The sequence below is a fragment of the Nestor notabilis genome, unplaced genomic scaffold (genome assembly GCF_000696875.1).
Source record: "Nestor notabilis isolate BGI_N333 unplaced genomic scaffold, ASM69687v1 scaffold3865, whole genome shotgun sequence".
NCBI lineage: Eukaryota > Metazoa > Chordata > Aves > Psittaciformes > Psittacidae > Nestor > Nestor notabilis.
In genome coordinates this window covers 67,879-80,451 of record NW_009930535.1, presented here as the reverse complement: position 1 = coordinate 80,451, position 12,573 = coordinate 67,879, and the positions used below count along the sequence as shown (strand labels likewise).

Below are 12,573 nucleotides of genomic sequence, written 5' to 3'. Positions count from 1 at the left end.
AAAGCCCCCCTCCAGGTTTCTTGTCAGCCCCTTTAGGCAGTGGGAGCTGCTTTAAGATCTCCCTGGAGCCTTCTCTTCTCCAGGCTGAGCAAGCCCAGTATGAGGGAGACAAGACAGTTTCTCCAAGTGTGTGTTTTTAAAGCAGGTCTCCCCTTCACAGCAGTGCAGTGTTTGTTTCTACACTTTTTTCTTAAAGGTCAGAGACTATAATCAGCTAAGTTTAAGGTAGGCCATATAAAAGGAAAGTTTTCCATGATGCACTTAGTTGTTTACCAGGAATTCAGCTAATTTATTTTGTTTCTTTATTGTGTTAACTTTGAGTGAATCTTAATTTTCTTATTTTCAATATGCTCAGGGAAGAGAGAGGGAGCAGATAGCACCGGAGCTGCAAATAGTCACCGCAAACATGCTGAAAGAAGTGAGTTTTGAGGTTGTTTTTAACAGAGAAGATAAAATGTGAAACATGAAGCTGTGTGAATGGAGACAAAGCTCTTAAATAAGGAATGGCCAGGGTGGAAGCCACCCAGGGTACCGGGAGCAGGAGTCATCTGATGTTAATACATACCTAGTGCCTGTTTTTGTGAGGTTGGTCAGCAGCAGAAATGATGTGTAGAAGTGAGTATGAAGACAACCCTGTTAACGTTGCTACAGTGATTACAGGGCTAGCAAAGTTCCTATCAGAAGAGCAGGAATTTAAAAGCAAATCTAAAAGTATTAATTAATAAATCTTTTTTTTTTTTAATTTGTGAGACTAGATTCTGAACACATTCCTCAGGTTTTCATTCAACAAGATGTTTAATAATAATGCTTATGCCAAGTGTTGTGCAGAGAGGGGGATCCAGCCAACTATTTACTCACGGTCTTAGTTTGTACCATCAGAATGGGAGGGCTCCTGCATCATCAAATCCATTTCAGAACCTTGTCTCGCAGAGGAATAGCTCCAGGCATTACAAAAGCACTTTGGTTATTTCCATTATCTGGGTGATACTATACAAAATAGACTGAAGGTTTCAGGCAGAGTGGGGTTTCTAGGAGAAAGCCTTCTGCAAGGTTATAGTTTTGTAAAATTTAAAAGATGATGTTGACATGAAGGGAGCCAGGGCTTTCACAGAAGGTAGGTGTGTAGGGAGGGGGGAAGACAGACAACTACTTTTGGGGAAGCAGAAGATGTTTGGCACCAATCGTTGCAGGAGAATGACAGTAAGTGCTTGGTGTCTCCTGATGCTTTCTCAGTTCTGCTCCCTGGGAACTGCATCATTGCATTCATTTCTGGTAAATAGAAAGGTGTTTAAAAAGAAAAGGTTAATTCTTCTTTTGGTCTCTACAGTGATTATGCTGCGTGATTTGATCTGCAGATCAGATAGACCATTACAAATAGTCTAACTAATTGTTGAACATTACTACTTGTAGTGAATTTTTAGGAGAGGTAATGCACTTCTAAAATGTGCTGCTGATGAAAGACTGGAACTCAAGAGGATTGAAGTGCAAAGCAAGAAATTAACTGATTTTTTTCACAAGAATCCATGCTTGGAAGCCGTGACCATTTCATTTCCTGTACCTGCTTTAGGTACTACAAAAGAGCCTTTCCACTTACAAAGGATCCACATCCTGTGGTGAGAAAGAAATACAGTGTGAAAACATCTTTAGCTCTCAGTGAAGGAGAGGACTAGTGAAGGAGGAGATACATTTGGGAACTGTTGAATTTCAATGTGATAACAGGGACTCTTGAAAGATTGCCTTAAATAGTGGCTGAAAATGTCAAAGACCTCTTTAAATTGATTTCAAGAGCATTGAGTCAGTTTGCATACAAGATTGAGGTGAGACAACTAATTGCTGTAAAGGAGAAAAGGGGAAGATAGAAGAACATTAGAGGCAGACAGGAAGGTGTGGCTGTAAGTACCTAAATGGAAGAATGCATTAAAATGAGATTTGCTGCTAAAAATTGTCTTGTTTGAGCTGTTGTATGCATCCTAGTGAGCTGTGAGTATAAGGATGATGAGAGAGTCAGGGTTCCATTAAGCATTTAAAACTCCATGGTCCTCTTTTGCTGAGCATCTGGAACTCCTTTCTTAGTGAACCCTCTCTCTTGTTCTTCTGACTTCTAGTTGCCTGTGCAAGCCAAGGAAGAGGTGATGCCATCTGCTTCAGTCTCTACCACCTTCAAGGCTGGGTAGCTAGCAGTGCTCCTTGGAGTAGTTTTTAGCACTTCTCTACCTAAGATCAAGCCCTGCCCTTAGCAGTTTCCAAAACCAAGTCCTGCCATGTAGCATCTCAGTTATCTCTTTCCTTTCTGCAACTTGAAAACGGAACTTCAGTCTTCATGCTGATTTATCTTACCATGCAGCCTTTAAAGACATAAGGAATTTACCTGATGTTGGCTATTTGTAGTTTACTTGGGTGTGAATTCCACCACATGAAGTCTGTTTTCCTTTTAAATACTTCTTAGGTATTCCTGTTACTGGAGAGCATCCTCAAACTGAAAGAAAACGAAGCTTCATCATGTTCTTTTTTCAGGAAGCAGTGTTCTTCTGTGTTGCTTTGGAAACAAGGAAATCTGGAAAACTTCTTTAAGCATAGCACAAATTTTGCAATTAGAGGGGCATTGCTTTGGTGAGGTCTTCATAGGTGATGTCAGAAAAGCTGAATTCCAGTGGTAGAGTTGTCCTGCAGTCTTCTACTTGAGTATTGTTAGGGACTCAATGAGTAGATACAGGTCACTGTTGCTGCTTCCTGTGTTGCAAATTACACAGAAGCATCTGCTTGAAAAACAAGTTGTCACTTGCCATGCAATTGCTGCATGATCAGCCCTCCATCCTTGTTGCTTTATGGTTCTAGCCTCTGGTTTCAGCACTACAGAAGGAATTGGGTCGGCCTCTAGCTTTTACAGCCTAAATTGAAAAGATCTCCAGAACACACTGGGTGAAAGAGTAGCCTTAACGGATGTTTTTGATCAAAAATTCTGTTTCTCCTGCAGGACAAACATACAGAAAATGTAGAATTCACAGTTTCATTAAGGTGGTTTAGTTTGTTTTCCCCCATGTTTGGGTCTTCTTGTGGTCCTTTTTTTATCATGTAAAGAAATTACCATTGTTTCCTAGGAATATAGATTTGTTGTTGCACCTGACAGTATAAATTAGGAGGTAGGAACTTCATGAAGGGGAAGACAAGTTTTAAAGGTGATACTTTTGACTTTTGTCAGCATAGGCAATCAATGAATTTTTATTCTTTTTTTTTTTTTCATTCAAGTATTTTTATATTCATCCTTACTATATATATGTTTGAATCTGTGAATGAGCATTTAACAACTAAACATTACAAATGCACTGTGTTTGGGGGATATGATGATGAGTTGTAATATTTCATAGCTTAAAGATGTGTGCTGCTTATTTATTTCACTTTGTTAGAACAAGAGGATGAAGAAGCCAGTACTGGATCTCATTTAAAACTTATAGTAGATGCTTTTCTTCAGCAGCTTCCAAACTGTGTCAACAGAGACCTCATAGACAAGGTATAGTTTTTATTTTTATCCACTCTTAAAGTTATAATGCTAGATGAAATAGATCAGAAGTAAAGATTTGAAGCTTTTGAGCCTGGCAGGAGCTGAATTATATTTAAAGTAATTACTTTGGAGGAAACCTTTTTTTCCCCTCACTTAATCAGTAATTGCCAAAATACCACGATACTGATTTTGTTTGCCTGTGTTCTTATGTTAGTTTCTTTTACAAGTAGACATGGCTCTTTCCTATTTTCTCCCTTTACTCCCTGACAAATCCCTCCCTGCATGTGTAAAGCTGCTTTCTTCCTTGTGTTGATTCAAAGAATCAACTGGACTTGTTTTGTAGCTATGCCAGTTCTAGACAAAAGTGAAAGTTTTTGTTTATAGCTGTTAATAAAACAGCTGCATGTGACAGGAATAGCTCTGTAAAAGATGCTTTTGAAAAGCATGCTATATTGCTTTAAATAAACCCCCACTGCATGAAAGGTGAAGTATTCCACTGACTTTCCTCTTTACAGGCAGCAATGGATTTTTGCATGAATATGAATACAAAAGCCAACAGAAGAAAACTCGTACGAGCACTTTTCATAGTTCCTAGGCAAAGGTAAGAACTGAAGGAGAACAAGATGGATCCACCCTTGGGTTATTTAATATATGTATGTGGTTTGTAACTGTATAAGTTACTGAAGACCAGTGTATATTCCAGGTTGCATTTGTTCATTTCTGAGGTGCACTTCTAGAAACACTTGAAAACAGCAGCAAAACTTACCTTGTCGCAAAGAAGGAGGATGTATTTTGTTCAAGAGAACTTGCACTTCTTTTGCGTAAGAGCCTGTGAATAGTTAGAGCAAAATGTGGTTCAGGAAGGAGGATTTCTTGTGATATGTTTATTCTGATGTAGTTCATAGCTGTTATAATGTGTATCCTCTAGAATATGTATCTTGTATCTTCTGGAGCAGAGCTGGTTTTAGGCCAGCTAGTTTAGAGAAGGCAAGTGTAACACCTATAGCCTGTCCTCTTGTGTCCACGTAGGTCTGTCCATGTAGAGTTTTGCTATTTCTCCTTGCTTCTCTTTGTGTGAGGACCCTACACTTAGAAAAAGAGCTTTGCTTACCAAAATGAGTGCAGATATTAAAATAAACCTTTCAAATTCATGGGAAGAATAATATATTTCTTTCCTTTCTGGTAAACTTGTACCTTAAAGAGACACAATTTAAATAGGTGCAATTATGAGGGAGTCGCTTTTCTTGCTCCACCTTGCCCTGTTTCTCCTGAGAGGTTGTTTTGATGCTGCTTTTAGTTTCAGTGTTTCATCATCACCTTGGATTTCCTATTAAGAGTTCACACCATTTTGATTCCATTCCTTTTAACAGTGGGGGGGAAACATGCTTAGAGTGTCTGCTCTCAAGGCTTGTGTAGACTGCTTTGAATAAACAGGCTCTGGTGTTTTGTTTTCATTACTTTTAATCACTTCTTGCACCATGTTTTCAACCTTAAATCTAGCTTATTTCTATGTCCCATGTGTAATAAGCATCTACTGTGCTAGTAACCTTACTGTCTCTGCTGGGTATAAACAGTGGTTTGTTTGCTGACTGTATGCATTAACCTGACTCTACATTGATACTAGCTTTTGCAACTAGAAGTGCACATAATCTTTCTCTTTATGTATTCTTTTCTCTAAAAAATTATGGGTTTGACACCTCAATCTTTGGAGACTTTGACAGAGGCCTGATTGTGCCTGAAATACGAATAACTGACAGAGGAGACGGGCAGTTGAGTATCTTCTGTGTTACGTCTAACAAGGTGCTCTTTAGCCCAATCTTATGATATAGAGGAAATACCATCAGGCTGATAAATAGAAATGTTAATCGTGAAATGCATCAAAACACAGTTTAAGAACATTTTTCATAGGCTAGAACATCTACAGCAATGTAGATCAGCAGATGACTTAGACTTTAGTCTCCATCTTTACCATAATAGAGAGTTTTCCATGGATTTCCCTTTTGCAAAATAGAAGTGGCTTGTTGGTTGCTCTGTGAACATACAGTAATATTTGTACCACTGCTCTGTATTTCTTCTTGGTGGTGTAGATTCGAGATTGCTCAAATTGATCATAAACTCTTGGAACCTCTTTGAAGATGCATGATTTTCTTTGCATAATCCACTGAAGTGGGCTATATGGTAACGGCCTGAAGGAACTTGTTGACATTGTGCACAGCAAAAGAGATACTTTCAAAGAACAACAACATGATGGCTTGTAAATTCAGCAGTGTAGTTGCACAGATACCACGAAAGCAGAAGTTAAATTCCCAGGGTTTTTTAGTAGTAAAAAAAAGATGTATCTTCGATCAGGCTGTATTAGGAACATGTATAATCTTAACATTGCCATTGATTTATTGTCTTCCCAATGGTAGTTCCATTATCCTACAAATTTGTTTTAAAAAGAATAACCATTTAGTACAGTTTTTATGTAGGAACTCAGACTAGAATAGATGGTGTGGTTGGCTCAAGGAGCTACTGTCTTCATGACAGTTCTGTTCTCTAATGATTAGAACTAATACTGAAATGAATGGCTCAGCTGATTACTCATGATTGTTCTTCTAAATATTAATTCTTACTATTAAGAAGTATTGATATTTCATGCACAATTCTATTTTTAATATCTTTTTCTGCTCTCTGCTCTGAGACCTACTGGACTAGTAAATACTCCAGCTTCCAGGTGTAAGATCTTAAGTTCAGTTGTATGTATTTGCCTGTTCTTTTGTCTGCAGTAGCGATGCCCATCTCTGGGCTACTAAGCAGGAGAATCAGGATGTTGACTGAGCTTCTTGTTCTGAGCCACAAACAGTTGCAGTTGGAAGTACCAGCTGAATTGCCCATAGATGCACATGATTTTAAAGGGCAGTCTATCCTCATATTTGCATTAGCTTTATTCCTGCACTTGGTAAAGGAGCAGTTCTGCTTTCTGTCTTGAAATCACCATTTATAATCCTTGCAGGAAAAACTCCAGGTGTGTGTATGGCACATGGTACTAATGGTTGCTATAAAATGCTACAAATTGATTCAGACAATTATAAAACACTGCTTCTAAGCTTTGTATTCTCTGCATTAACAATGGTTTTGCTTTGTGTATCTCTTCACTGAGCCATAATGACATGCCTTTACCTTCCATTGTTGTTGTTGCATCCGAGTTTTTACTATAAATTCCAGCAGTTTTTGCAGTCTCTCTCCAGGATACCATGGGAGAAGAAAGCTTTTTGTGGTTATGTTCTTTAGGAGGTTTTTTGGGCGTTCTTTTCTGAAAGGTTCAGAGGAACAGTGTCCTTGTAGGATGTGGATAAAGCAGTATGTTTTCCAAAAGCATTTAGTCTCCAAGCATATCAGATAATGGTATTGAAGTCTAGCTATTATGTTACCAGCCGAAATAAAGTATTTCAATAACAGAATAAGTTCTGTTTCTTCTCCCGAGAGAAAAGTTTTAGGAAGTGTGTAGGCACAACAATTTTACCGAGAAAGCACGAAACTGGTTTCGTGCTTGAGGAGTGATGCAGACACTGTAAAGTCAAAATCATCATGCAGTATTGCTGGGGAGTTTCTTTCTCCCACTAGAGTTGGATTGACTGGGACAAATACAGAGACAGAAAACTGAATTTGACAAATGATGGTTTTTTCCCCTCAACTAACTGTGGATTAGTGTTAGAATACATCACTGCACTGCTCTGCTGAACACCATGAATGGATTGCATTTACATCTTCATCTGTGATCTGAACCTCCAGCTCAACAGAACAGAAAGCCTGTTAAAAAGATATTTTTTTTCACTGCTAGCATACAAGTGGCTTTCAGGTTTGCAGGGGAAAATTGGTTTAAAACTAAACATTAGCCTTTTAATTCAGGACTATGTAGTTTGCACTAAAGTGACAGTGCAGTGATTTAACACGTACTGCTCACTGCTTTCTTTCCTATCTAACTGCATTATCTTCCTGTACAGATACACATACATCTATTTAGCTGCATACTGCAATCTTGCTGAATTTTTCAACTTCAGTATGAGCAGTTTAAAATCTCTTTTTTTTAGGCCTTAAATTCTAAGCAATTCTAGACAAATGCTAAACAGCAGATAGGAGCTGTTGTGGCTTCTGATGTTTTTTGCCATCCCCATCCACGGTGAAGTTGCACTTTGATTTAGCAAGAGATCTGTTGTGCATCATGCAGAGTTTTTTAGCATTATCGTTGGTTGTTCTTAATTCAGAAGTTGGCTGCTTGTTGAGTGTTAAATAATTCTGAGCATTTTAACTCAGAAGCTGTAAAACTTCTCTGTATCTGCTTTCTTTCAGCTCTCTACCCTGAGAATCCTCCATAGCAAGGTCCTTTTTGTTCAACTGAACTTGACTTATCAGTGTTTCAATGGCCTGTCTCATTCAGTGATAAAATTAAGAGATGTGCTTGAGATCAAGGAGTTTATGCCACAGCTAAGAAACAAAAGCAAAAAGTGCTTATCTGATAACATGCCACTTGCACAGCATCATTCTTACTGAGCAGTGTGGGTGGCACTTTGTACCTGTTCAGGCCCAGAGAATACACTGCATTTATCTGGATTTGGATTTGCTCGTGAGGCAGGAGTTCTTGCTCTGTTGCCTCATTCTTTAAGCTGTCTTTCTGGTAGAATCCCAGTTAATAAATGTCCAAGATGCCCCCTTCACTCCTAGGTATAAAATTTTGGGTGCACCCATTCTAGACAGTTTGCAGTTAGGACTTTCACTGAGCAAAGTTTTGGGGTTTGGGTTTTAAAAGATGTGCTCTTCAATATTTCACTGAAGTGCAGTCTATGTGATCCAGAGTTGACTGGATTACAACCCAAGGTATGTGGCCAAAATGGCAATGGTCAGAAGTAATGTTCTTTTACTGTGATAGTTTACTGATGCTAGGTCTTGCTTCATAACGTAGAAGAGCAGGAAGAGAAAACAACACCATGGGTTTTGTGATCATCTTAGTTAATTTCTGCCCCACTTCCCAAAAAAAAGAAATGCTTTTGGAGAAAGCAGAAAACATGGATTAGCCGTAATGCAGGTACCAGTAGATGGTGCCACTGGTACTGCAATCTCTCCATTTCTGAACAGGAATTTTTGTCTCCCCTGTGAGAGGGAGCGGATTCCATCTCCAATTGCCAATTTCACAGTAATTCACCCAAGGCTTTTCCTTATTATATTTCACCTATTTCAAAACACTCAATCTTAGTATTCATCCTCATGAAGAAACCTTTTGTGTTGTGTGAGGGAATAACAACAATGTGCTCTAAGACTTTAATTTCCCCCTGGGTATGTTCAGTTTACAGAGATGAAATTATTAGCTCTCAGCAAGCAGGTACTTGTTCAGCATAAGCTTTCTGCTACTTGTCTTAAAAGAAGTGCCATGCAGAAAGCCCCTCAATTCAGCCCAAGTCCTTTCTCTAGTTTAGCTTTTGTTTGTGTGTGTGTGAAATAATGAGACTTTCACTTCTTCTCTGAGAGTTAATGGCTAAATGCTTAATAACATCATAGTAATTTGCTGTGGCTAGTCACCCTTGACTTGTTGTGTGTTCCAACAGGCTTGAAAAATGTAAATACTGCTTCAGTTATCGATTAACAAGAGAGAATGAAAACTGTTAAATAGGTAACTGGGGTACCTGTAATGTTTCACCAGGAGTTTTAGGGATTATGAGGAGGCTGCTTAGCTGTGCCTCTTTCAGGCAGTATATTCTGATGCTTCTGATCCACAAATTAAATACATAATTAGCCCTCTTGCTGTGAGTGGGTATTAAAGACCTTGGAAATCTGCTCTAGTAACATAGCTGTAGAAAGGAGAGGTGAGGCAGTTCTGTATGCTTTGGTTTTGACTTGATTTTCTGGTTTTACTTTGTGCCAGAGCAAGATCTATGTGAAGCTAAAATCTGTGCTTTTAGATTTCTTCTTTTCCTTTATTCTTATTTTCTTCTCCCTAGCAGTAAGGAAAACCTTAATCCTTCATAAAGTGTAAATTCAAGATCCATTTTTCCCCATACAGGCAATTTCTCACTTGTAGCATGCAAATTTGAGATATTTTTCTCTGCTTAAAACTTGTTCTGTGCTTCATCTGTTTACAGCATTTACATATGTTCTGAAAGTAAACCAAAAATACCTTCTTCAATTTGTTAAATGACATTATGAGGCCTCAGAGTGCATTTGGTTTCTCTGCATTTGAAAGTGATACCTGCACATTTATGCAAAGCAGTTTTGTTATATTCTGTGTCCTTAAACCAGGTTTAAGGGCATTTGTCCCATTTCTACAACCAGATAGTCTCTGATGGAACGAAACAAAGTCTAATCTAAGGAGAACACTAATTGCCCTCCAAAATTCCCTAAGGGAAACGTGATACTGTGGAATGGGTATGAAGGCACGTAATCAAGCAAGGGAGAAAGAAAATAAGGGAAGTTCTATAGAAAACTTTGAGAGATTGCAGTTTGTGGGAATACCAGCTGAGGTTTGGGGAAAAGGGTTGCCACAACACATCTGCTGACCTTTGGTTTATGAATAAGCACTACATTCCCTTAGAAGTTCACTGCTTTAAAAATAAAGATGTTCTTACCTTCCTGGTTACGTCTGCTGAGACTCAGAGAAGAGAACTAAAAGCAGTAGCAAATGGAGTTGTCTGTAAAGAATTCTTCATTTTCCTTATTGTGAGGGATCAGGATTCTGTTTGTTTCTGGTAATTTCTTAAAGGTCAAATTCCATAGCTGAGATGGTGTTTAGCATTTCACCCGAGGCAGTAGTTTTGAAAGCAAATGAGCTGTGAAGGATTCCAATAGGATGGGGTAACGTACCTCCTTGTATTGCTGTTTTCGAATGATACTGCAGTTGGAAGTGTGAGCCCAGAAAATTGCATGTAGTAGTAGTTCTGTTGGTATATGCCCATTCATTCCTTTCACAAGTAAAAGTGTAACCATACTTACAGACATAAACACATTTTTGTCTATGAATTACTTGTCTATTCTTATAATCTCCTCTGTTGCAGGTTGGATTTGCTACCGTTTTACGCAAGGCTGGTTGCCACATTGCATCCCTGTATGTCTGATGTAGCAGAGGATCTTTGTTCCATGCTGAAAGGGGATTTCAGATTTCATGTATGTTTTGCTGATTTAGTGGTCTGCATTCAAATTAAGCAATCTAGCAACAGTCATCCTTTGGGGAATAAATAACATTTGATATTATGGAGGTGCTAGTTCTGAAATTCAGTGAATATTTTTCTATCATCTGAGTGAATTTGTTCTCAAATACTAGATTTATATATTTAAACACAAAATTGGTTTACAACTTACCATATATGTTTGTATATATTTATTAAAATGAGCTGTACAACAGCTAAAACAAATAGCAAAGATTAAACTGTGCTCCAAACTGTGTTAAGGAGTCTTCTGTTCTGTGAATTAGTAACTTGCCCTTAAAATGAGAACTGACCTATTCGAACAACACTTTCCCTGCTACAAGGTTACTGTTGTAATCTAGTGCTTACTATTGTAATGTAGTGCTTAATTCAGTTATTTTTTACAGTTCTTATCAACCAAAATTTTCCTCACAAATGTATTTTTCAGGGTTGTTTCTTTCACTTAGTTCTATGTTTATGAATCAAATTGGTTATGGTGCACAGTGATGATTCCTTCACTGGTTTCCAAGTTTTATATGGCATAAAAATACGGCATAAAACTTGGAAACCAGTGAAGGAATCATCACTGTTGTGATTTTCTTTCTAATATTGACATTCAAAATGTGTATGAATTGCTTACTTAACGACTTAAGTCTAACTATCTGAAGGTAACTGTTTTTACTCAGGAAAAGCTATTTCTGCTGGGGAGAAATACAGGTTTGTATTTTGTGGGTTATGTTTAGATGTAGATACAGATTTGTGCTTTGTTAGTAAAATAATACTGGATATCAGTAATTTTAAAAGGAAAAAAAAGAAAAGGGGAGTTGTGGGGAAGTCTGGGCTTTATTAAACCTGACTTGAAAAAGCTGTCAATGTTTAATATTTCCTTAGGGACTAGGTGGTCCTATTCATTTAGCGACTACTTAATGATTCTAAAAATGTAGAATCTATAGTACATAACCACTACTTCAGCGTGGTAAAGGGGGTTGGCCGGGTTGATGTGTGGTGGGTGGTTTGTGGAGGGATGGGGAAAGAAATTGGAAAGCTTCTGTTAGAAACAAGGTTGTAGAGAGACTTTCAGGAAACCTGATGGTAGCTAAAGGTACAGCATAAGGAACTAAACAAATAGCAAACATTGCCGAATTCCTAAGCTTATGACACACATTTGGGTTGAAGTAATGTCTAAGAGGTAGGTATTTTTAAGAGCCTAAGTTCTAATGCTTTTTTTCCCTAGGTAAGAAAAAAGGACCAGATCAACATTGAAACAAAGAATAAAACTGTGAGATTCATTGGTGAGCTTACCAAGTTTAAGATGTTCTCCAAAAACGATACTCTCCACTGCTTAAAGGTTAGTGTTGTGATGGTAGAGACATTGCTACTTACTGCTCTGCTATGCATTGCAAAGATTTCATTATGTTGATTACAATGAATGTTTTTACAGAGAACAGAACAGTAAGAGGGAGGCATTAGGGGTGGAAAGCTTCTCAGTGATGCAAGGAGAGATTTATATGCCATTTTAGCAGGTGCTTTTGTTCATTGAGCAACAAACCAAAGCTTTGGAAAGCACTAATCACCAGGCATATCATCTCAATTTGCATGCTGATAAACGTTCAAACTTAGCTTTGATGTCAAGTCCCAGATTAAAAATGGGTTTTAAAAGCCTGTTTTATAAAGGTGTTTGAAGACTCAGGGGTTAAGATCATTTCATGTAGGAATAATTTGTTGGCTCAGGTATTGAAGCTGAGTTCTTAAAAAGATTATCTGATTATCTTTCTGGTTTTCTTCCATCTATAAAATACTGAAAAGTGCAAAGCTCTCTTCATTTTCAGTTGCTGCTTAACTTAATGCAATAAAATTTAGATGTGCATTGAAGTTTATTGTGTCCTTGTGCAGTGTTATTTGGTGGCTTTCCAGGCTAGC

At 38.0% G+C, this 12,573-nt stretch overlaps 1 protein-coding gene across 1 annotated transcript in view; it reads left to right on the top strand.

Moving 5' to 3' along the window:
* UPF2 (UPF2 regulator of nonsense transcripts homolog (yeast)) overlaps positions 1-12,573 on the top strand; it is a 56,952-nt gene that overhangs the window by 14,092 nt on the left and 30,287 nt on the right. Inside the window, exons 6-9 of the mRNA XM_010015431.1 lie at positions 3,405-3,508; positions 4,015-4,100; positions 10,525-10,633; positions 11,888-12,001. Coding sequence (XP_010013733.1) covers positions 3,405-3,508; positions 4,015-4,100; positions 10,525-10,633; positions 11,888-12,001 — 413 coding nt within the window. The remainder of the gene's footprint in view (positions 1-3,404; positions 3,509-4,014; positions 4,101-10,524; positions 10,634-11,887; positions 12,002-12,573) is intronic.